The sequence below is a fragment of the Madurella fahalii genome, assembly GCF_045866475.1.
Source record: "Madurella fahalii IFM 68171 DNA, scaffold_4, whole genome shotgun sequence".
In the NCBI taxonomy this organism is placed as follows: Eukaryota; Fungi; Ascomycota; class Sordariomycetes; order Sordariales; genus Madurella; species Madurella fahalii.
This window is the reverse complement of record NW_027263974.1, coordinates 2,990,583-3,014,712: the sequence shown is the minus strand read 5'-3', so window position 1 is coordinate 3,014,712 and position 24,130 is coordinate 2,990,583. Positions and strand designations below refer to the sequence as shown.

Genomic DNA, 24,130 nt, shown 5'->3' with positions numbered 1-24,130 from the left:
GCTTCCTTAAAAGGCCTGAATGCTCATCGTGAAAGTTATGCTCAATCACAGATCTTGCAGCTTTATAGTAGTAGGCTTGGTAGCCTCATCACACTATTTTTATCTGTAGCAATAAGTCTGTCTTCTTACGTCACGATCATCTTTTGCCAATATGCCATCAGTAACACTGCCCTCGGTCTTCCCCTCTTCAGAGAACACCAAGATAAGAGAGTCACAGCTGGAAACCCTACTCGCCTGCTCTCTGCACAAACCTGCTCTGCTCACGACATTTCACGCGCCGAGGTTTAGGCAGCGCCTAGCCCTAGTCGATTCATGGGGTGTACGGGAAGGGGAGAGGGTTCTGGATATCGGCTGTGGGCAAGGGGAGTCGTGCCTTGTTCTGGCACTCAAGGTGGGTGACAGCGGGTACGTCACCGCCATCGACCCAGCGCAGCAGGAGTATGGCAACCCTTTCACCATGAGGGAGGCCCACGAGCACATCCGCAAGTCTGTACTGGGCCCTCGCATCTCCTACCACCCCTTTGATGCGCCATCCTATTTCTCGACGCTGGATACCCCCGCCGGTAGTTTCATCGACTCCGCTGTCATGTGTCATAGCCTCTGGTATTTCCAAGATGAGAATGTCGCCCGATCACTCTTCAGCACACTGGCACAGGCCAAGATCCAGCGCATCTATCTGGCTGAATGGTCATATCAGCCCTCCAGCGACGCCCAGCTGCCCCATATCCTTGCCGCCAAGGCTCAGGCCCTGCTATACCGTTACAAGACCCCCAGCGAGCCTGCGCTTCAGGAGCAGAATGTCCGTGCCGGCATTGATCAGCACATCATTCTGTCAGCGGCTCGGGACGCCGGATACACAAAGGAGAGACACTGGATCGAGCATCAAGCGGATGACATGTTAGAAGGGCAGTTTGAGGTGGACTACGTGTTGGGACCGCGGTTTGAGCAGCGTGTGGCGGATGCAAAGCTGAGCGAGGATCAACATGTGGAGATTAACAAAACTGTTGAGCAGCTCCGGACCGAGTTAGAACGAGTCAAGGCCGAGGAGAGGGCGCCGGTGAGCGCAATGGATGTGTGGTGCGCAGTTCTCGAATTATAACATTATGTACGGAACGAAAAGATCTATAGTAGGTGTGTTCTAGCACTTTTTCCTTCCTCCACCATCACCAAAACAAAAAAAAAAAAAAAAAAAAAAAACACTTCCCTGACTTGGTAGCAGCATGTCATGTGAATAAGACGCCGTGTATATTGCGTTCCATTCTCTGCATCACATCCTGCCAGTTACACGACGGTGCACCTGTATCCAACAGCTTCCAGCACTCCTTGACTATGGACTTCAAGAGAGGAACTGCCATTGACAGGGCATCGGCCGAGGCCGCGTCGGACAGCACCTTCTCGAAAACGCTGCGCTGCGCTTCCGAGGCGAGACTCGCCGATACGCAAAAGGCCCACGAGAGGCGTTTGATGTTACTGTGGCAGGGATCGAGCTTTTCCCACAGTGGGATCGCCTTCTCGAGTGTCTGCTGGATTTCGGGGACTGCGGGTTGGTAGCCCGACGTGAGGGCGTGGGCATGAATGGCGATGGCGTGCGCAAAGATATGCGTCTGGACGTGATCGCTCTGCCTGTCCCGAGACAAATATGAGGTCAACAGTGTCCCGAATGCTAGTATTTAGATTGGGAGATTTCGCTCACTGGACCTGCTGGTAAATGGTAGACACGATGGAATCTGTCTTGCCTATGAGCTCTCGCATGCTGAGTCGATTCTTTGCCTCCTGCTCCCGTTTCCAAAGCGAGACCTCGGTGGTATCCAGGAGAGTGCCGAGAACCCATCCTTCAAACCCAATTATCTCGACGAACGATTTAGCGAATGGAGAGTTCGAGGCGAGGAGTTGCCGGTAGAGGCTCGCGCCTAGGGGAATAGTCTGCCTCGTGGAGCAGTGTAGGATGTGAATCCATATAAGGACACAGATGAAGAATTCTACAGCCTTGCGCTCCATTGCTGAAGCTCTCGGCAGGACCATCTGCTTTGAGTCGATGAAGGATCCGTGGTCATGATACCGAATCAAATCGAGCGAGGCCGAATCTAGATACGACCGCGCATCGTCGTGATTCTCCCCGAGTGACTGAAGGGAAAAAAGGCCTCGTAAGGCTACTGTTGGCTGTACTCATGCATATATACGCACCTCCAATATCGCGAGCTGGACACTGCTGATGATCTTCTCCCCCAGCATGAAGTCACATTGCGACGGCGACTGCTCTCCACTGCTACCATTGCCACTGGCCTCCAGTAGCAGCGCATGGGCCTTGACTGCCAAATGTTTAAACTGGTCGTATTCACGGAAGAGCTCCGTCCTCCGCGCACCGTCGTGTGACGGTGCTTTGAGGAAATTGAAGTAGGCGCTCATGCACAGAGACGCGTACAGAAATGTCGAGGAGCGCCTAAAGCTACACATGAGCCATGCTTGAACCCTTACGGCCGGTGCCGCGTAGGAAGGATGTTGCTTGGGAAAGTCCTCTTCCAGGTACTGCATCATGAGCTCGATCGCCCTCTCCTCAGAAGGCGGGAGCCTATTATTGGAGGGGAAGTCTAGGGCGGCTGCCGCGCTAGTGGGTGAGGTCAGCGGCATCGGGCCTCTGTCGTGCGAAGCGCCCTCGAGAGTAGGATTGACGGGCAGCGGAGGGATAACAATGGAGGAATTGTCACCGAATGGTGTCATCCCTTGGATGCTCTCCAAGTCTGGCACCCAGAAGTCTGGCAAGAGTGTCAGGGTGGAGGGATCTAGATGCGTCGGAGAGCTCGGAGCAAAAGGGAAGCTGTTGGTATCGACATTAGGCGGCGAGAAAGAGGATGGCACCAGGTCCGCCGTCGGGGAGCTAAAGGCCATGGACGGAGAGAGGCAGCATATGCTATTGTCGGACGTCGTATCGGTCGTGTTCGACGAAGAACGCCGGCGGGTCTGGTTGCGCCTGCGGAGCTGGAGTCGGTCCGCCTCCTGCTTCTCCTGGTCCCCGCGGTCTTTCCAGGCTGGCCTCGGACCGTACCCATGGCAGGCGACTCCTCTTGACTCACAATTAGAGCACGGGAGACCATCCTCGGGGCATTTTTTGCGCCGTAGCCGGCAGGTCCAGCATCCCGACTTGCTTCGCTGGTTGACCATTTGCACGCGGACGAGGGAGAAATGGAGGCGTGGGACGTTGAACTAGCAACTGCCGGAGTGAATAAGGTCGGAGGCTTGATCTTGAAAGCTGAATCTGGGCCCCTATTTTTGACCGCCATGGATCCAGAAAGACCTCCCTTGTCTGCAGTAGAGAAATCTACTGGCAGCTAGGGGCCATGGTCGTCATATGCTACGAGATCGCTTACGGGCACATGAATGCATGCGTACTATCACTCTCAGGGTCAGGGGGATGGAGTGGGGTAAAGGCATGCGATGCCGAGAAAGAAAGAGGCATATCTGGAAGCATCTCCAGCAATCTACTGACCAGTTGAAGGAGGAGAGCCTAACTTTGTTGGGCAGATCGGCGCCCTCCCCTCCCATATGCAGGGCGGTTGTATCAAGAGCGGGGATGATGCTTTGACCGGTTGGCCACCCTGTGCTGGCTTTCACAGCAGCATCCCCTTCGTTCCGTGGGCAGTGCTGTAGCGATTGGGTTCGCTGGTCGTGGTGGCGGTTGTGGCCTAGCAAGGGCCACACATAGGAGCTTAGGAGGCACCTTGGAAACCTAGACACTGGCCACCTTCGGCTCTCAAACATTGGGTCGTTGGTCGAATCGCAATGCTCAATTCCCATGCGTGGGACGCCGACGACTTAGACTCAGATGGTTGACTGGCTGGCTGCATTCGATATGCTATGCAGTCCTACCTTATGCAGCTCTGCACACATCGGGTTACTTCCCCGCACCCCCATCCCAACCGTCCTAACTAGCCTACCACTATAATTTGCAGTGGGAACCGCGCTTACCGGTTCCTTAGTGTTGTATTCTCTCGTGGGGGTGACGACACACTTGTCCGTAGAGAGCATTGCTCATTGCCTGGACGGCACGGTTTGATAAAAGGATAGTTTTCTCCGAAGTCGGGCTGAAACTTGGCAATGCGGACTTTCCGCACTTGGTGTGCAACGGCAGCGATCGTGACAATCTTTATACTCGTGTCTGCTCGCCTGTTGTTCATTGCAGATGCGATTGGCGCAAAGCCCTGAAGTCTCTGCGGCTGTGAGCAACGGAGAACATGGCCGGCGCCACGCGCCTCATCTCCCACCCGCCTCGACCAGTGTATTTACACATATGCAACTGCCGAATGGTACATGCGATGGGATTGTTTCACATGCCGTAGATCTGTGCCTTGACAAGTTCCGCGGTGAGGAGGATCCACGATGGCTGTAATTCTCGCTCTCATCGCCGTACTCATCACTACCTGCCTATCGCTTATTGGCTACCGACGCTGGCTACATCCCTTGTCGCACTTCCCCGGTCCCTTTCTGGCATCAGTGACCACCCTATACCGGACCTACTGGAACTTTCAACCGAACTTTGCCCTCAACTTTGCCCGACTGCATGAGAAATATGGTAAGAGATTGGTGCCCTACTCACAAGCCTTAGTACATGATAGGTACCTAATTGATTTCGTCCCTTACACTAGGGCCGATCGTGCGTTACAGCCCGAATGGCATCATTTTCAGCGATCCCAACATGCTGGCTGTGGCATACGGCCGACGAGCCGACAAGTCTGACTTCTTTGCGCCCAACTTCGACACGCATTCGACATTTACGAGGAAATACTACGAGGAGCACGTCCCGAGCAAGAAGGCCATTGCAGAAGCAGTAAGTAGAACTTAAAGCCTTCAATCGGTCTTACTCCCCTCTGTTCCCCGATGGCCTGGACCTCCTTCGTGTTCATGCTCCCATTAACGAATTGATCCTTCCCATAGTATTCGCGCCCCAATCTCCGTCTCTTTGAGTCCGGAATTGACCAAATACTGTTTCGCTGGCTAAAGCTTCTGACCAAGCGCACACAAGAAGCAGGCAGCACTGACTTTCTACAATACGCAAGGTAACTTGACTGAACCACATGGTGTTGATCACCTAAGTAACATGACACTTAATTAGCTTCTTCACTACCGATGCCACGAGTTTGCTGGTGTCCGGCAAGCCCATTGGATTTACCGAAGCTAACGCAGACGTCCGCGGCCTTCTTTATCACAAGAGTGCCGATTTCAGATGGATCAACTTCCTCGCGATCGAGGAAGGCGTCTCCTGGTACATTCGAAACACGTGGCTCGGGCGCCGTTTTCTCATGGCTCGGCCAACGGACAAGTCGGGAATCGGCGTTGTCATGAGAGAGAGGGATCGTATTGTAGGTGAGGTAGTTGATGATAGAGGCAACATCAACAAGTCAGCGTTGGTAAAAGGCAGCCTTCTGAACTCATTTTTGACGGCTTGGAGTGCTGGTTCCAATGCCATGACCATGACTGATATCAAAGCCGAGATTCTGTTCGCAGTGTGAGTGCGCGAACCTGTTCTCCGAGCCTTCTCGATGTGCGATGCTAATGCTGGCAGACTCGCCGGCTCGTCCGTGCCGCCAGCCAATCTTTGGTCGATGATATTTCTAATATCCAGAGATGCGAATATCAAGCAGAAATTGTACGAAGAGCTGGTATCTGCCGAGAAGGCCGGTCGAATCCCACCAACAACTCACATTATCTCCGAGGAACAAGCGAAGCAGCTTCGCTACCTCCACGCCTGTGTGCACGAGTCCCTCCGCTACGTCCCAACTCTCTCCCAGTTACCCCGCCTCTCGCCAAGAGGGACCGGTCTCGAGCTCGGCGGCCGCTACGTGCCCCCAGGATACTCCGTCTCCACAAGCCCATGGATTATCGGGAGGAGCAAAGCGCTTTACGGGCCCGATGCGGACGTGTACCGGCCGGAGAGATGGCTCGAAGCCTCGCCCCGTCGACTCCGGAAATGGGACATGGAGTCGTTTCACTTTGGATACGGTGGGCGGAAGTGCGCGGCGAAAGGCTTTGCCCTTATGCAGATGTATAAGGCGGTAGCAGAGGTCAGCCCCAAACATCAACCTCAAAGCCATGGGCCAACGTCTAATAATCTCACCAGATTTTCCGTCGTTTCGATGTTCAAGTCGACGGTCCTTCTCAAGGAACAAGCACCGGGAAGCCATCAACAAAGCAATTTCGCTTCATTGAGCGGAGGCGTGGGAATGAGTAGAGTACTAGTCTGGACGAGGAACACGTGGCCGTGCACAGCAGCATGGATCCAAGTTGCTGCTCGCGAATGCTTGAATTCAGTCACAAAACTAATGTCATGTTGAAAGCTGCTGGGAGAATATTGATGTCACGAAAATATACAAAGTAACTTTTGGTTCCCAAGAGGATTAATCTCATTAATCTACTATACTCACTGTCTGGTATGGTGAAGTCTGCCTATCACTTCGGTCGTAAATGTTGCTGGTTAAGGGTGGATTTTCCCACCTTACACTGGAGCACTTGGCATTTCTTGATAAAATATGCACTACGCGTTGTGCCGAAGCGCTCGCGCGAGAAAGAGTTGGTAGACCAATACATGGATAGTCAGATATCATACAATAGTAATCAGAAGTCTTTCAGTAACTGTGTCAAATGATCCCCTCCCCTCTGTACTTTATGATTAACCAATAAGAGTCCTCAGATCCGTGCGTCTTATCCAGAACACTCACCTAGGCGCAGTCATGAGCAAGCTGAGGCGCGTAGACTTTTTTGGTGCCTCAATCTCGGTACGATTTGAACTTCCGAGACGGCTAGCCATATGCTGCGAAATCTTTGGCGCCGCGCTTCCGGACCACGTGAGTTGCGTTAACGCCCAGAGAGTGTCAGAGGTGTGAAGACCTTGAGGTTCACCCCTGGACTACTATATACTAAGTCGGCCAGCCGTGCTAGCAAGATATGGCACCCGTCCTCCGAGACTCGACAGACTCTTTTCAACTCTAGATATCAAACAACTCAGAGCACCTACCGAGAAGCAACGCAGCTATGAAGTTTGCCATCCTCGCCATCCTTGCCATCGGCGGACTCGCTGCCCCGGTGTCTCCGGTCAGTACATGCCTAGCGTGAAGGATATTCTGTTTTTTTTTTTTTTTTTTTTTTTTTTTTTTTTGCTGGTTTTAACCCGGCGCTAGGTCGAGGACTATGTTATCGAGATTGACAAGCGAGCTGATAGCGTTGAGGACTATGCTATTGGGATTGACAAGCGAGCCGATAGCGTTGAGGACTATGCTATTGGGATTGACAAGCGAGCCGATAGCGTTGAGGACTATGCTATTGGGATTGACAAGCGAGCCGATAGCGTTGAGGACTATGTCATTGAGATTGACACGCGGGCTGAGAGCGTCGAGGACTATGTCATTGAGATTGACACGCGGGCTGAGAGCGTCGAGGACTATGTGATTGAGATTTCTTGAGATTGACAGGGAAGCTGACAGTATCGAGGGCTACTTCTTCCCAGTCAATGCCTAGATGAGCAACTACCTAGGCTGTAGATAGTCTCTCATAAATTTGTGAGGATGTGAGCTGTCAGAGACAGTCTGAAATGCTTTTCGTGGGGGAAAGTGTGGTATGCGGAGTACGCTGACAGGCTTGGGAATACTAACTGAAAGTGTAGCTAGCATTTTTGGTGTCCGTTCACGGGAAGAGCAGGTTGCTTGTGTGAGTGAAAGATAAACGATGACTGCCCACTTCAACGAGGTCTGGTCCACTTGACAATCTTCTCATTGCGCGCAAAGTAGGTACCTTAGTAAGCGAAGACTGAAGGCGAGTAGTTTCCTCTCTTAGTGATTTTTTGTGTGTGCCTCGTCAAGTGTATGTGTGAAGGTAGCTGGGATAATGGGGGCAGTGGAAAGGCTAATACGATTACTGATACTGCGACGCTATGAGTGGAGATCTGAAGATGCAGGCTTAGCAGCAGAGTGCGCCAAATTCGCATGAGAAGCCGTAGCGTTTAGCCGTTGCAGCAAACACTCATTGTCTGCTAAACTAATGAATCCCTTCCGACGTTTTCAGCCGATTATCCTCGGCCCAGCGTGAGATCACGTCAAAGTCGCGGCACGTATGTTCAAACCCCCAACCCGTGCTTCCGATGTCATTTGGAGGAGCTGGAATCCATTCCAGGGTCGTGTCTCCGAAGCACATGATGGTCTGCCGGAGGTAGTCGAAGCAATGCATCAAGTGCGCCTGGCTGACCTGGTCTACGTTCCCCTCTAGCGCACTGTAATAACCCTCTCTGACCATGTACTAGTACGCTCGTCGTTAGCAATCACGGTATAATAGGGCTGGGCCGAGGTTGTGTGACTGACCATACAATGCAACTGGTGAAACACGGACACCATGGCCTTCTGCTCGACAATAGACTGATTCAGACCTGGCTGGTCTGGCAGAGCCGTATCATTTTTAATGATGACGAATCCGCGGCCAACTGAACGATAGCGGTGAGTTAGCGTTTGCAGAGAATGACTTACGGGGGCCGTACTGGGCATCAGAGCATTCCAGGCTGCTTCCGATTCGTTGTTTAGAGGTCGTCCAAACAGTGTCTGAAACTCGAACAGTGATTTGCGCGTAACTGCCATGGGAAATATATTAAGCAAAGGAAGCCGTCTGAAGATGGAATTTGTCAATTACTCACCCTCTGGGGGCAACCAATCCGGCAATGACGTCGATCTCGTCCCGTACCACTGTGACAAAAGCACAACGAGCAGTACCACATTGATCAAGGAGAGAATCCCGACCGCGAGGTAGTGTATCGTAGTATTGGACCAAAGTCTCGCACGCCGACTCTGTGATATGTTCTTCGTCCCCAGGATGTGGTTGACCAGGCTTTGCTTTTCCTCATTGTTCAGCGGCAATGACTCTGTTGAAGAGCGGGAGGACATGTCGCGGAGGATGTCGTACTTTGATGAACTGGGCGGCATGTCGTTGAGTGTCTGGCGAGTGGTTTGGTGGGTGCTATACTGTGAGTATTCTTGGGTAATTAGCAGTGCTACTCTCCAAAGGAAGGTAAAAGGGATGTCAGAGGGTCCCGGTTATTCCAGGCCACGGAAGCGAGCCTTTTGCCGCCGCGTCACAACCCCTCGCTACTACCGCCCAGCGGCAGCGCTACGCGGCGCCTAGCGTTACCGCGACCCTGATTTGCTTGTTGACGTAGTATTGAGCACTGAGAGAGTCGGTTGGCTACAGCGGACCGTAGAATGTTTGCGTGTGCGCCCGACCAAGCGCTCTTCTCCCGTCCGCATGCACCATGTTCCAAGCTGCCTTCCACGATAGCTCGTTTTCACATGTCGGAAAAGCCACTGATTAAGCTGTCTATTGCGGTCCTGCATGATGGATACTGGCTTCATGTGGTGTTTAGTGTGGACGTTTTGTACTTTGTTATGTCGCCTATCCGCAGCTGCAGGGCAGGATGAGCCTTGCGCACAGGTCCAAGGGGTTTATTCAGCATGGAAGGTTCAGCAAGGTGAGTTATGAAAGAATTATCGATTTTTTCATCCGTATGCCTGATGAAGTCGCAATATTTTTTAGGGGGAAATGCCAGGCTGAGCGGTATATCTGGGCAAGTCGCCTACGACTGCCTCCGCTCGATGCCCTTTTATCCAGAACTGGCGGTGAAATTTCTCGACGAGTATGCCAAGTATTTACAGTTTCATGCTACCATAGATGCTATAAAGGGTAAGAATCCTTTTGAAGTGAGTTAGTACAGAAAAACGATTAGGGTTATTGACGTTGACAGAACCACCGAGTAGTTATATATCGACCTCTGTCGACCTACTCCAAGGCATTGAGCGAATCCGCGGCAAAGCGACTGAGAATCTTTACCCTAGCCAATATCACTTTGACTATGATCTGCGGTATCTAGTATCCCGGGCTAACGATGGCCATCTGGGTCTGGAGCTATGCTCTTTATCGATCATGCACTTCGAGCATGGCGTCCCTTTGGTGTCGTTATCCAGAGACGGGTTAGAGCTGCCAAAGATTTACACGTACTGTACGCAATCCATCGCCTTGCAGCATCGAATGGATTGAACTGACCTGAAAACTATGTAGCTGATGCTGAAGCCATGGCGGGTGGTGCCGAGATGTCACCCGTCATTTACATCAATGGACAGGATCCGACGTATTTTCTACAGGCTAACATCGGTGTGACTGTTGGGCTGCAGGACCCTGATGCGAGGTACGTACCCATGGCATTATATGCGGCCGGTTATTCAACCCACGTTAGAGTGCTGACCTGGAGCTTCGTGCTAAAGGTACAACAGCCTTTTCCCTTCCCCTGCCGCAGGGTTTGAAGGAAGATACGGCGGGGGTTATTGGACCAACCATCTGGGGCTGTGGCCTGGTCCCCGGCACACGCTTGTGTTCGCGAATGGCACTGAGAAGGTGATTGAGACAACAGCTTCTCTGTCAATGAACCATTTCGATGACGTTATCGACGGCGAGTCGCTCTTCCGGGCGGCGTGCTTACCTGAAAGCCCCAACCACGAGGACGAGAGTAGGGTTCGTGTCGTTCGAGACCATCCGTTTGCAAGTGATATCCCACTCTCTGGACCATCCAGCTACCCGTTACCACTCATCCAACATGAACATGATCTTGTGAGAGGATACTATATGGATGGGGATGAGCATCAAGATATCGCCGTCTTACAGCTCCCCAGCTTTAAATTAGATGGCCGGACCGGGAAGGGTCTGTCCCTTACAGCAAAGAAGTTCCTTGACGGAGCTCATGCCGATGGAAAGACGAAGTTGATCATCGACATGTCAGGCAATGGGGGGGGCGATGTCAACGTCGGTTTCAACATTTTTCAAATCCTCTTCCCTCGTGCGAGTATCGAGACACGGACACGCTTCCGCCGAACGGAGCTGATCCGCCTAATGGGCAAGATATTTTCTTCAACGCAGGCAAAGGCGAGGTACAAAAATGACTTCCCTCTTGATCTTCCGCTTGCTGCTCATCTCGCCGTCTCGCCAGATCAGCTATACGCCTTTGAGTCGTGGGAGGATTTATACGGCTCTACTGGTATGGTATCGGAAATATACGCCACATTCAACTTCACTTATGCATCCACTGAGGACAATCCCATTGAAGGTTACGGACCTATTCCAAAGTCGCACACGGCACAGATATTTAGTGCTGATAGCATCGTCATCGTTAGTCTTGTACGCCGTCTATAAAAAAAATAGAACATTAGCTGACTGTTGTTAGATAACGGATGGATACTGCGCATCGACCTGCGTTCTCCTTGCAAGATTATTGGTCGATCAGGGCGTTCGCAGCATTGTCTTTGGAGGACGGCCACGGCATGCACCCATGCAGCTCCTTGGAGGCGTCAAGGGAGGCCAGTACTGGCCTCTGAGGACAGTCAGCCGGTACATCCAGGAGGCATATGATATAGCACTTCATGCCTCCCACGACGACCCTATTCTCAGCCCAGCCGAAATCGCACGGTATCGAGATATTGCTCCTCTGCCCGTGAAAGAGTTCCCACTCCGATTCGACAAATATGGTAGTAGTGGTGTTAATATCAGGAACGCATATGGAGAGGACGATAGCGATACGCCGCTGCAGTTTGTCTACGAGGCTGCGGACTGTCGATTGTTCTTCACGGCAGAGAATGTGGTGCGACCAGAGACGATTTGGCGAGCAGCTGCTAGGACAATGTTTGGGGGCGGATCCTGCGTATCCGGGTCATCTGTCGGCGACGGAGGTTTATGAATTATGGCATAGAGTATGTGCCCATACCATTCTGATTAGCGAATATCTCAACTCTATGGAGGTCTATCTCCAGCGGCATAAAACATCGCTGTAATACATAGATAAACTCTCTGCCAGCGACGGACTACTTGGCCTAGCCTTTTGTCTGCTAATTTCTTCTACATGACCAAAGAAGCGGGCCGGAAACCGTTTTGCTTGCGATTGAGAACTCCGAGAAGAGCGACTATGCCGATAAAGGTCAAAAGAAGCTTGCCGTCGCATCCCTCAAAAGGCTCTCTCAGTGTCTCTCTCCAAGGGCGCTTCTCCTTCAGTGCACGATTCCGGTGTTTGTAAGTCTGTATCACTGCCTTCATGGATTCCTCTGTCCTCCCGTATCCGAAAGCAGCCCACACATACCTCTCAAATGGCAATAATTAGCATCTGAGGTAGAGTGTGGCTCTCCTTACTCATCCTCAAACTCCGGAAAGTCAGGATCAGGCGTGTCGATGACTTACTCGAGCTGTTTGGCACCGCCAAAGATCAGAATACTGTCGAATGGGTTTGCAGATGCAAATATGCTGTTGTAGAGTTTCACGGTTTCCTTCGCGATGCTGAGACGTTGCTTCGTGTTCAACTGCTCCTACAGTTAACAAGTCGCACTCCGGGAATCTTGAGCTGCAGTGCATATGGTTGACCGAGTGCGTTGTTAGATTCATTGTCGAGATGGATTATTTATGGTACTTGAAACCCAGCTGGAAGGGGTACTGTATACTATCTTCCTACGAGGCATAGCAGCGAACGATCGTGGTTTAGGTGCTCCTTGTTCCATCGTGGAATGCGTAGGATAGTCTCCACAAACACTGAAAGGGATCAAAGTTCAATACATAATTGGTCTGTCCTGGAGATAGAAAGTGTATAGTGTACATATGAGGTTCCTTGCCGTCAAAATACACCATATGTGTGAAAGAAACGTGGTAGTAAGAGGGTAGTGCGGCAATTGATTCCGGGAAAAAGCTATAGTATGCTGCTTTATCAGAGAATCTCACTAGTTATCCACGCCCTGAAACGCCACAGCGAATGCATATAACAAGTGATCTGTTATGACCGCTTTAGCCCAACAGCTTCTTCACGGGTGCTTTGAATCGACCAGACGATTTCCGTCAGCCCACGATAGAATAGCATCATAGTCCTTGCACACATGCACCGCCCCCGTACCATCAGTGCCCAAAGTATCCGTGTTGGGGTCCTGTCCCTCCAGGGCCGTGTCTCCGCAGCAGAGAAGGGACTGGCGCAAATATCTGAAGCAGTGATCTATGTGGTTATGACGATGAGTGTTTCTTTGATCTTCATCTTGATGAGAATGATGGTCATTCTCATGATCATGCTGGCCAGATTCCCGTCGGCGATGCCCCGGGGGACTGCTCATGTCGTTATACACGTCCATGATTGTATACTACGGATGAGTAGGTGTAAGAAGATGGAAGTCATGACGGCTACAGAGAAAATTTGCATTAGACACATACCAGACAATGCAGCTGATGAAAAACAGCAATTGAGTAGGCGTTCTGCCCTCGGAAGAGGATTGGCGCCGGCAAGTTGTAGCTGTTTGTGTTGTTCACGGCGACAAATCCATTTCCTCCTATAGGGGAATTAGCATCTATCCCATAGGCGGGAATAGTAGAGCGTACGTACGAGGAAAATACGAAAGCCAATTATCTCTCGTCGCATTCCTGGACTCTTCACTCCGGTGGTCCCAGGTGGCTGCTGAGTCTTTCCGGAAAAGGACCTGGCGAACAGAAACTACTAACATAAGCACTGGTAGAACTTGGATCAAGCACATGCTGCTGTTCAACCTACACTCTGGCACCAGCTTATTCAGTTCGCTCAGCAACTGTGGTGATTGGTCTTGGGAGGTAAGGTAGACGAAAATGGTTTCCAACACGAGCATCTCGATAATGGCAACGGCGATGGCTACCGCCACAAGGGAAATTCGCAACAGACTCAAGTGGCAGGTCCAGTTTGTTCTCTTCTTCCAATGAGGAACATGCTCGATAAGCGACTCGGAAGATCCCTCGAAGGACTCATCCTTAGGAAAAGGGTAGGGCATTTCGGTCGTTGTTCGGGGATCGTTCGTACACGTTTGCAAGGCAAGATTTGACACAGTAAGTCTGTATAGTATTGGAATCTCAAGGGAGAGCCTGAACCGTATAACGGGATTGACGAGGCAGGGGCGAAATGCACGCAGCCGGCCATATCGGGTGACACGCATTGCGGCATTGGCGCCTCTTTGGCGCGGGAGTCCCCTGCGTCTCCCGCGCCAGCCAACCACAACAAGCTCTCTGGCGCATTTCCAGGACGTGGGTATGGGTTGCAATGGACGAATCGTCGATTCGTTGGAGCGCTTTGCTTCACTTGATGGATCAGTGGCCCATAGCAACATGCCGAAGCCAAACTTGTAGACGTGTATGACTGCAATCGTATTGGTTGGAGAGCAAGATCAATTCCCAGGGCACCGAGCTTGATCTGATGATGATTCTGAAAAATCTCAAGTCATGGATTAGAGGGCGCCATCCAGACTACAAGCCCATCGCAGAGCCTGCGTCAGAGGAAAATAGCAACGAAAAATAGTGAGTCCTGCTCCGAGTACTACCTAATCAGACACTCATTATGCTAATTTGGGCGTAGTTCAAAACACCAGCAAGCCGGGGCATATGCTCTCTTTCTTGTAGCCGTGGGTTTGATTCTGCTTTTGACCACCGAATCGATCGTCAGACTGAACCCGTCGGCTGTCCCGAGATGCATAAACCCCTATGTACGCCGGGAATGGCGTGCCTTGACTACCGAAGAGAGAATGGAATTTATTCGAGCTGTCAACGTGCTCGCCGAGCTCCCTTCACAATGGCGCGGGAATGGCACCATATACGACGATTTTGCCATTCTGCACGGATCAATTGGATCATGGGGTACGAGAAACAACCGTGGCAAACCGGGAATGCCTGTGCTAATGAGGATATCTAGCTCATCGTTCGGCGTCTTTCCTCCCGTGGCACCGGTACGCACTGATCATATACGAGAAAGCCCTGCGACAGTACACCGGATTCACTGGCCACATTCCGTATGCCACCCTGAAGCTGCCGAACTTATCTGCTCATAATCCGGTGTCTGGGACTAATAGGACGCAGATACTGGGACTGGTCTTTAGACTGGATGGATCTGGCAAACTCATCGATATGGGATAGCGTCGAAGGGTTCGGAGGTGACGGGCACCCGACAGGTCCGGAGACTGTAGGAGAGGGACGTTGCATCGCCGACGGACCCTTCGCCCATCTTCGCCCTATCTTATACAACCACACATTCATCACACACTGCCTCTCTCGCGGTTTCCATGATGGGGAGACAATGGGTCGCCTGTCGGGTGAAGCATACAAACCCGAAAAGATCGGCGAGATCCTGCGCAAGGCCACTTATAAGGAGTTCTTGAGGGATCTGGAGATCTACCTGCATGGGGCTTTGCACCAAGGCGTGAATGGAGACTTCAAAGCCATGACGGCCGCAAATGGTGAGTTCCCATGTTAAAGCACTGCTTACGGGCTTGGAGACTGACCGGGCGATACGCAGATCCTCTCTTCTACGTTCACCATGCACAGCTAGATCGGATGTGGTGGCGATGGCAGCAAGAAGACCCACGGCGCCGAACGGCCGAGTATGAGGGAAAGCACATGTTCAACTCAACCGGAAATGCGACGGTCAACGATATGCTCTTGTTCGGTGGGTTCGCTGAAGACATCCCTGTTCGCGACGTTATGAGCACAGAGGGAGGGTTGCTTTGCTACAAGTATTGATATCAGTTCACATGAATCTCAATCCATTCATGACATGAGAGAATTAAGAGAAGAATTAAAGTAAATACAGTGACGCCTGTCCATTCATAGCAACAAATACAATGAGCCAGCATCAACTACGTGTATAACCGGTCTCATATACACTCTATGAAGTTCCCTCCATGTTTAACGCTGGTCCTAGCGGACTACATCCTCGATTACAAGGCGAACCCAACCACACCAACCACACCAACCACAACAAAAACAAAGGAAGTCAAGGGATACTATGAAGGGGATGGGGTAAACACAACAGTCGTCACACGGTGGAGGGAGGGATGAGGGAGAATCAACACGGCCATTCCTTCGTACTCCATTACAACGGCGAGGGAAGGCAACTTTTCAATAGTCTAGACACCGCATGACTAGTGGCACCATGGTAATACCTCGCCATCTTTTGTCGGCTATCCCGTAGCCTCGACCTTCTCAGTAACGGTGAGTTTCTCGCTGACGGCCAGCTTCTCAGCAGCCTTTGCGGCTCTAAGCTTCAGCCTCTCTTGCTGGATCAGCTCCATCTCATGCTTCCATGCGGCAGTGTGGCCTTCAACCGGAGGCATTCCACATCTGATCCGTCCATCATTCACCCAATTTATCAGACGGCTAACGTAGGCCTCCTCATCTCCCGTGAGCGCATGGAGGAGACGTCCGTACCCCCTTCTCCTCACACGGTCTCGATATTCTTCCGCCATGGCTTCCGCAGGAGGGAGCTGGACGATGCCGGAGAAGACCGTGGCAACGGCGATGGCCTGGAATTCGAACAGCGAGAAGATGGTGTTGAATATTGGGATTCCGACAAAGGCCAGACTGGGATCAGGTATGTAGAAAATGTCACGATGCAGATTGTGGACTTGACCGCCGTCGGTTATGAGCACCTCACCGCTCGCTGCTGAAGGAGCCATGTTATAGTTGTTATACTGAGGGAGAAAAGGAAGAGTGAATAGGTAACCGGTGCATATGATGATGTAGTCGATATCATGCAGCACCCGACCGCATTTCAGATGTACCGTAAAGGGGTTGTGATTTGGCGAGGACCGATTCTTTCCTTGCGCAGGGATATCAATGCCGGTGACTTCGGAAACCCTGACTCCGTTTTCGGGGAGGGCACCGGCTGGCATATCATGGAGCCCGTTCCGTGTGCTCTGGTAGATAGCCTTTGCCGTTCGCCCTACGTCCTTGGCAATGTCTGTAGATGAAACGCCTCCGCCTATCAACAATACGGTCTGTGAGTCGTGCGACTTAGCAATGGTTGTTCCTGACGCTTGGTCGGTGATGGACGTTACATACCTTGTCTCTGAGTCTAGCTGCATTCCGAAACCATTTGGAATGGATTATGCGTTCAGGCTCCCGAAGCTTCGCCTCAGCCAGACCTGGGATATCAGGTATGCGGGGCGAGTGATAGTGGCCTGATGCAACAACGAGAGCGTCAAATGTCTGCCAACTAAACTTAGCCTCCACCTGATCAAAGCTTCCATAACAACTGGCATTGTCTCGATCGAGTTACCGATGTATTGTGTGTCCCGATGAGATCACCGTTTTGCACATCCTCCTGCAGCAATGTCCAATTTACACACCATCTCGACCCTTCCTTCCAGGCATTGGTGACGAGAGCTCCAAAGATGGTAACATCATCGACGCCAACCTTCGCCGACGTTTCTTGAATATAATTCTTGATGACCGAGTGGTTGACATACCTGGGCGTATTCTCTGGCCAGTCGTGCAATGTAGTCTTCATCAAAGGGGTCACAATGTTGTTGGTAAGACTATCGTAGCAGGGTCTATTGGAGAGATATATGAGTGAGATGGCCTGTTCTGGCATAGCAAGAACGGACTGCTTTACCCCGGAGGTGCATGCAAAAGGTACTGCCTCTCTTTTCCGCTCCGTCTGTCACCCGCGAGCCGTTCAGTGTCCGGCGGGAACTCGCATGGGAACTGTGGCTCGACTGCCACCTCGTTCGAATGCAGCCTGTGATAGGGGGATTGTCAGAAGACGAGAGAAGATTAAACTCGGAAAAGACGGGAAGTTCAGTTCGGAGTGGTTTTCATTCCTACCATATCCCGCCTGGCTTTTTGTGCCTCTCAAACACAGTGACCTCGAATCCAGCACGTAGCAGATGGGCTGTTGTGACAATGCCACTAATTCCGGCTCCAACCACTGCGACACGGCGAATCTTACGATTATGCATGGCTCCGTGACGCCAGCTTATCTTGTCTCACAGACGTGAATGCGAATTCGTCTAACTGGATTGTTCACAAGTGCGTCAGACAGCGGCGATTCTTGATAAGGGGTGGCCAATCCGAACATCAGTACTGTACGTGAGACTGAGGCTATTGAACATTTATTACCCCATGGGAAAACACTACGGTATGTACAACAGGTAATGATTCACATGTGCGAGTGCCGGTGGAGGGATTTGGCGCCAAATAGGCGCTACCCAACCCAGTGACTCCACTGACCCGAGTCAATAGAGAGACAAGCGCACGCAGCATGCATCGATCAGAGAGCCATCCGCAGCTCTGGTCATCTTAGGCGTGCATAGTGGTGCTGAGCAGTAAAAACCAGTGATTGAAGGATCAGCTGTCCTGATGCTCGAGTTGTGCGGGGGATGCAGTATGATGGGAATGGGAGGGAGGGTGGCGTCGCCGCTGCTCATGCAGGCCGTCCCGAGCATACAACACACACCCTCACGGCTTCTGATAGCCGGCACTGGCGTTTCAGGACGCTTGAATCTGCAAGTATAGTATTCCCCTAATCTTGCAAATTTGTTGTAGCTTGTTGTTGTCGTTGGTCATCAGCAGTCGTGATTGTTGCACGAGGGGTGAGGAATTTCGGGCGCTCGAAATCCCGTCTCCTGTAGGGTCCTCGAAATCGACGTCTTCGCCGCTAATCGGCCGCGCAGCCGCTGCGCGTTGCTGCAACCGCTTGGAATCGAAGGAGCAGATCGCAAAGGTACTGCTTTTCGAATTTTGCGATGGCCGGCTGCCTGCGCGGGCGGGCCTCGATGTTTATTCACTGGGGATAGCTTTTCTGGCCAGCGGGATGTGGTGCCCTGGAAAACGTTCATGCAAGAGCTAGATAAGGTAGCTTAAGGTAAGGCATGTTTCAGTTGCTGGCAGATCTCACCGTGTGACCCAGCACAGGATAAGAAAACCCACGTGGGAGACGTTGGAGCCGTTAGCGCGTAATCCGCCAGGCCTGAGACATTTTGGCCCTTGACACTACCGGCCCTGCAGCTACTGCAGCTAGGCTTATTCAAGTTATTCTGCCGTGTCTGGTGATCTGGCGAGCCAATCACGAGGGCAGTGTTACTGTGTAATGGTGTGCCGTTAGATAAAATGGGTCGCTGGACACCCATGCAACATGCAGACACCTATTCTTGTTTTTCCAAGAAGGGGGTTGTCCACCTGAGCGGCACTGAAAACGCACCCTCCCAGGCTCCCATGCCCAGCGAACCGTTTCGGCGGGTAAGCATGACAGGATTTCTGTGAGACATTTACCCTGTAGGCTGTGCCATACACATGTGCGGCCGACACGTGTATGATCCCCGGGCTTTCCTTTCTTTCTACCTCCCTGCCTTAGTATTACCCTACCCTACTCCTTCCCATGCTCCAGAGCAGCGCTGCTCAATACATACGCCCACCGTCCCCTCCTCCATCAGACCATAGCTTCGAGATGGGCAACTACAGCCGAGAAGACGAACAGCATGGGCTGTCGGATCCCACCAGATCTCCGCAGGGCGGACCCCGGTATTTCCACCCCGAAAGGCGCCCGCCCCCCTCGGACGACGGGGACCCGCCTCCCGATGGACAGGATGCGGAGCGAGTGTCGCTCCTGCGGTCGTCCGGGGAGTCATCGCCGGCGAGGTACTCGGGCGATGAAGAAGATGACGATGCACGTCGCGCCCGCGCCCTGCCTCGAACCCCGAGCGTGCTCGCCATCACTATCGCTGCTAGTGCGCTCATCTTGATTCTTGATGTCGTCGCCTCCGTTCCCACGGCACCCCGGATGGTCATATTCGAAGACATCATCTGCCGCAACCACTACGCCTCGTCGCAGGATGGCGGAGGTGGTACCGTCGACTGCAAGATCGAGCCGGTGCAAAGTGAGCTGGCCCTCATCAATGGATGGAAAGAAACATTTGATACAATTCCCGGTACGTGTAGAATTGTACATGCATCATGTACATACATCATGTCTCTAGTATTGTCCTTCGCCATGTGTTCGTATTTCCACCCGCTCATCAACCTCCCTCGTCCGGAATGGGAATCGATTTAGGCCTCATCGTATCGGTCCCTTATGGCGCCCTAGCAAACCGCATCGGGCGCGGCAAAGTGTTGATGCTGGCACTGCTCGGGTGCGTTTTTAGTGAGATTTGGCTTGCGACAGTTTGTACGCGTCCTCCACCCATGTCTTGAGCAGTCAATGATCGCCTCAGAAGAATTCTCATCTCTTGGTCAGGCTACCTACCACAGCTCTTTCCCCTTCGCATGGTGTGGCTGTCAGGCATGTTCCAGCTGTTTGGAGGAGGAGGCGCGACTGTCGTATCCATGTGCTTCACCATCATTGGTGATGCGTGCTCCGTCGAACAGCGGTACGCCACTCCTTGAAGCTGATTGTGCTCCAAGTACGAGGCCGCAGCTACTAATTAGACAAATTTAATCGAGTCCAGAACAACCGCCTTCTCCCAGGTTCACGCCGCTGTCCTTCTCTCCGAACTCATTTCCATCCCTTTAGGCGCCGCCCTCATCGCCGTTGATCCATGGATACCGGTCCTGAGCGCCCTGGGCTTCTCAGTAATCACGGCAGTCGTCGCATGCTTATTCACCATGAAGTATCGCAAGTACATCGACTCGAATGTCTATAAACATGAACAAGGCCTTGATAGCGATGACAATTCGCTGAATCTGTCCTCGCCGTTGGCGAAAAAGAAGCCGTGGGATCAATGGAGCCGGACTGCGGCCAAGCTAGTTGCAGCTGTAAGCCCTTGGCTAAACAGGAACGTTCTGCTCATCCTCGTAGCGTTCTTCTTCTGCCAGCTAAGCCGGCAGTTCTCGAGCGTCTTGATCCAGTACTGCTCCTACAAGTTCAACTGGGACTACGCACAGGCATCCTTTCTCCTACCTCTCCGCGCCGGCATCAACCTGGTCGTTCTATTCGCCATACTGCCGCGCCTCACACATTTCTTCGTTAAGAAACGAGGCTTCCGCGCGCCTCAGTCCGACAAGTACATCACCATGATGAGCGGCACGTGCCTCGTCGTCGGCTCCTTCTTGATCTTCGTCTCGGCGCACCCCTGGGTCCTCATCCTCGGCCAGATCTTCATCGCGATCGGCTTCGCGTTCACCGTTACCGCCCGCAGCTTCCTCACCGCCATGGTCGATCCGCGGTATCTGAGCCTCCTCTACACCAGTGTGACCACTGTCACGTACGGCGGCCTCATCGTGGGGGGGCCGATCATGGCTACCGCTTTTCAGTGGGGTTTGCAGCTGGGGAACGTTTGGATCGGAATGCCCTTCTTGGTCACGACCATCTTGTTTGCGATGGCCACGCTGGCTGTGGCTGCCGCGCGGAGTCTTCACTGATAGAACCACCGTCAACTTAGCCACGCATTGTCTGACTTCGCAGATGGCCGGTGTGTTTGTGTAGACGGAAGACCTCTGTTGCTTTAGAGAATTGCCTTCATACACTGGATACGCTTCTGGTCTGGGTTGGGTTTCTTATGGTTAGGTAGTCATAGAAGCAGGATCTAGCAGGCGTCTATGTCGAATTCAGGTACTTTTTTTTTTTTTTTTTTTTTTTTTTACGATACCCGCTACACAAATACGGCTCTCATGTGTGCATACCAGTCCTGTATCATTATTTATGGGTCTTCTGGTCATAACCATGACAAGTACTGCACGATATTAGGTTAATCAGTAGTGGCCTAGGTTAGACCGCTTTGCGACATGTAAAGGGAATCAATGATTGATGAAATGTGGTATCTTTTTTGCTAACTTCTGCCGAGTGGCGGAATACTGGTTGTCCAGCCATACTAAGTGCTCACCGATCTGATTTCTATCCCTCACATGAAGTGAATAGGTGTCAGAGTTCCATTGACATACACTCTTTTTGCACTTAAATCGCTATTAATGGACGCTTCGCCGCTCACAGCGAACTTATTGGCCCTTCTTCTTGAGGCCTCGCTCTAGGTCTTGGTCTTGACCTTGAATGGAAAGGTGCTCCAGGTGAATGGCGGTCATGGGAACCATGTTCAGGAGGTCGACGATTGCCGCCATCTCACACGTAGACGACCATTGGGACTGCGAGAATGGGAGATATTTGAAAAAAAGCTCACTTAAATGAGACAGTTGCAAGGATCTGGGCAATTCCTTTGGCAGTGAGCATCCTGTCGCTAGAAGAATGAACTGGGATGATAATATGAGTAATGAGCTAGCGTGTAGGAGACTTCGTTCTAGTGTGTTGTGGTAAAGGTAAAAGGGAATGCATTACTTAATAGCAAGTAATGAAATATGTATCATTGACAACCATAGTCAAGCCCCAGCACAAGTGCTATGAATTGAGGGAGACAGTAATCCAAACTAACACTTGTTCTTACAAATTTTGAGAGTCTAGTTCTTGGACCACGGAGGGATGTCAAATTGCTGGCAAAACTGGAGTCGCGAAGTAATGGTTGAACAAAGAAAAGTGAGAGTTCCAAGTCCACGCAGAGCCAAGAACCAAGTGGATCGCTGTACGATGAAACCCATAGCCTCAAACATTAATAAAGTGAATAGGAACAAACACGGTAGAGAACTATGTTCCGTGTAATAGGCCTATCAAAAGTGGGGTTCATATAAAAGGTGTATTGCTATAACTCCGGCTGTCCCTCCGCAGCAAAATATGTCAGATAGATAGCTCTTAAATGCCACAGACACCCCCTTGCCTTAACCCATTAATCTTTGACCAGCCCCGATGACAAGACCGCCCAATGCAACACTTGAAGGAGAAAGCTCCGTCATCATCGCATTGAGGGTTCAAGATATAATATCGAGGGTGAGGCTATGAACGAAGGTCGGATTCAAGGATGTCTTGGGGAGGGTTGAAGACATCACTACTGACCATCAAACTTGTCAGCTCATGGAACGTTGAAGTTGGTAGGTAGGTTGGGGCGAGACAACGTAAAGTTCTCAAGAGATTGTAACATATTTTGAGACGCATCACTCACGAGTCGAGAGAGAACTGCGTACCAATCCCCACGAGATAGGCATTCTGAATCCTTTTTCCATGTTTCTTGTTACGCAAGACGCCGTTGGCAGACGCCCTATGAGAAGCATTGTAATCGCGTGTCCCACGGGATGGGGCGGGGGAGCCTCCCTGCGCATTGATGCTCCTGGTATCAGAATTGGTCCTGTAGAGCAATAACACATTAGTCCTTAGGATGGAGCGTTTTTGGTGACAACATGTGTTGAGGACTGTTAAGAAAGATATCAGATGGGCCGGAACTTAGGAAGTAAGTGGTGGAAAGATTCGGCAGGCAATGGAATACAGCACACAGATGCGGGAAATGACCCATGGCATGAAATGACGACAAGAATAGAAAGACTAGACTACTCACTTGCTGGCCATGGTTGAGCTTCAGGGATTCGAGCCGGGTCAGGCGTGATTAAAGTGTTCCGTCTAGGTAAAGAACAGAACTTGTGAAGAAGCGAGATCGGAAAGGCAGTAGTGATGGGAAGAGAAGGGATCTTGGAGGGTCTGGAGGCGGATGAGTGGGGATGAAGGAGACGGATATCTTGGAGGTAAGAGAGCAAAAAGGGGGGTTCAAGGGGTTAATATAGAAGATACTGGCCATGGCATGGGGAGGATATGCTCAGAGAGAAGAATCTTATGTTCAGGGGAGCATGCACATCGGGCAATCGAGCTTTGCCCGAGCGGAGCCTCTGCAAGTCTCTGACATGGCCTCCGGCTGCGTCTTAGCTTGTCTCATGTACATAGACATGACCTAAACATGGGCAGACATAGGTGACCTTGGGTGTGGCGATTCTTTTTTCGTCTCTGTACATGCTCGGCTCGCAGGCTGATGTGGCAGGTACCCCTATGTCTAATACCGTCACCATCGGTTGGCAGGCGGACTGAACAGCACAGCATTCCGCTAGCCTAACAATGCGAGATGCACCCGCTGTGTTCGAATAAAATGCCAACTCTTGGGAAGAGCAACCGCAAATCACAGAGGCCGTGCCTTTTTGTCCTGAACGTCGGTTGACGGGGCTAACAACGAACACGCATCGCTTTCCTGCACAAGACTCCGAGGAGCCCATTCCCCGCGCAGAAAGGGGGACAGATTCCTGATTCGCCTGTAGCGTTTTGTCAAGCAAAATTGTGTGGTTGGTACTGCCCCTAATTGGGCCGTGACGTTTTGTTCAAGTCTCGATCAATCATACCTGCAGACACAAGATCTTTCCACCCGGGTCTTATCTGCAACCTCTCATCACACTGACCGCCCATTGGCTAATGGCGTTTTGTTCAAGCGGGGATTCAGGCATCACC

The 24,130-nt window shown here is 51.6% G+C and overlaps 9 protein-coding genes across 9 annotated transcripts; 6 read left to right on the top strand and 3 right to left on the bottom strand.

The window, feature by feature from the left end:
• Positions 1 to 151: 151 nt before the first annotated feature.
• MFIFM68171_07870 (uncharacterized protein) lies at positions 152 to 1,099 on the top strand (the record flags this gene model as incomplete). The annotated part of the gene is made up of 1 exon (XM_071063290.1): positions 152 to 1,099. One exon carries the CDS (start codon positions 152 to 154, stop codon positions 1,097 to 1,099), a length of 948 nt encoding a protein of 315 aa, XP_070919391.1.
• A 124-nt stretch (positions 1,100 to 1,223) lies between these two features.
• Positions 1,224 to 3,159, bottom strand: MFIFM68171_07869 (uncharacterized protein; the record flags this gene model as incomplete). The annotated part of the gene is made up of 3 exons (XM_071063289.1): positions 1,224 to 1,623; positions 1,694 to 2,124; positions 2,185 to 3,159. 3 exons carry the CDS (start codon positions 3,157 to 3,159, stop codon positions 1,224 to 1,226), a joined length of 1,806 nt encoding a protein of 601 aa, XP_070919390.1.
• A 1,215-nt stretch (positions 3,160 to 4,374) lies between these two features.
• On the top strand, positions 4,375 to 6,223 carry MFIFM68171_07868 (uncharacterized protein; the record flags this gene model as incomplete). The annotated part of the gene is made up of 6 exons (XM_071063288.1): positions 4,375 to 4,567; positions 4,641 to 4,822; positions 4,930 to 5,051; positions 5,108 to 5,500; positions 5,558 to 6,056; positions 6,113 to 6,223. 6 exons carry the CDS (start codon positions 4,375 to 4,377, stop codon positions 6,221 to 6,223), a joined length of 1,500 nt encoding a protein of 499 aa, XP_070919389.1.
• An 800-nt stretch (positions 6,224 to 7,023) lies between these two features.
• On the top strand, positions 7,024 to 7,451 carry MFIFM68171_07867 (uncharacterized protein; the record flags this gene model as incomplete). The annotated part of the gene is made up of 2 exons (XM_071063287.1): positions 7,024 to 7,083; positions 7,170 to 7,451. 2 exons carry the CDS (start codon positions 7,024 to 7,026, stop codon positions 7,449 to 7,451), a joined length of 342 nt encoding a protein of 113 aa, XP_070919388.1.
• A 571-nt stretch (positions 7,452 to 8,022) lies between these two features.
• Positions 8,023 to 8,954, bottom strand: MFIFM68171_07866 (Oxidase ustYa; the record flags this gene model as incomplete). The annotated part of the gene is made up of 4 exons (XM_071063286.1): positions 8,023 to 8,280; positions 8,343 to 8,461; positions 8,516 to 8,605; positions 8,669 to 8,954. The coding sequence occupies 4 exons, from the start codon at positions 8,952 to 8,954 to the stop codon at positions 8,023 to 8,025; spliced, it is 753 nt and encodes a 250-aa protein (XP_070919387.1).
• A 525-nt stretch (positions 8,955 to 9,479) lies between these two features.
• Positions 9,480 to 11,749, top strand: MFIFM68171_07865 (Peptidase S41 family protein ustP; the record flags this gene model as incomplete). The annotated part of the gene is made up of 6 exons (XM_071063285.1): positions 9,480 to 9,496; positions 9,575 to 9,708; positions 9,770 to 10,024; positions 10,084 to 10,210; positions 10,287 to 11,184; positions 11,240 to 11,749. 6 exons carry the CDS (start codon positions 9,480 to 9,482, stop codon positions 11,747 to 11,749), a joined length of 1,941 nt encoding a protein of 646 aa, XP_070919386.1.
• Positions 11,750 to 14,257: 2,508 nt separating this feature from the next.
• Positions 14,258 to 15,570, top strand: MFIFM68171_07864 (Tyrosinase copper-binding domain-containing protein; the record flags this gene model as incomplete). The annotated part of the gene is made up of 5 exons (XM_071063284.1): positions 14,258 to 14,355; positions 14,414 to 14,691; positions 14,747 to 14,843; positions 14,911 to 15,287; positions 15,347 to 15,570. 5 exons carry the CDS (start codon positions 14,258 to 14,260, stop codon positions 15,568 to 15,570), a joined length of 1,074 nt encoding a protein of 357 aa, XP_070919385.1.
• A 440-nt stretch (positions 15,571 to 16,010) lies between these two features.
• MFIFM68171_07863 (Flavin-containing monooxygenase FMO GS-OX-like 4) lies at positions 16,011 to 17,789 on the bottom strand (the record flags this gene model as incomplete). The annotated part of the gene is made up of 5 exons (XM_071063283.1): positions 16,011 to 16,826; positions 16,891 to 17,037; positions 17,108 to 17,381; positions 17,444 to 17,569; positions 17,656 to 17,789. 5 exons carry the CDS (start codon positions 17,787 to 17,789, stop codon positions 16,011 to 16,013), a joined length of 1,497 nt encoding a protein of 498 aa, XP_070919384.1.
• Positions 17,790 to 19,276: 1,487 nt separating this feature from the next.
• Positions 19,277 to 21,186, top strand: MFIFM68171_07862 (MFS multidrug transporter; the record flags this gene model as incomplete). The annotated part of the gene is made up of 4 exons (XM_071063282.1): positions 19,277 to 19,757; positions 19,880 to 19,993; positions 20,063 to 20,195; positions 20,274 to 21,186. The coding sequence occupies 4 exons, from the start codon at positions 19,277 to 19,279 to the stop codon at positions 21,184 to 21,186; spliced, it is 1,641 nt and encodes a 546-aa protein (XP_070919383.1).
• Positions 21,187 to 24,130: the final 2,944 nt, after the last annotated feature.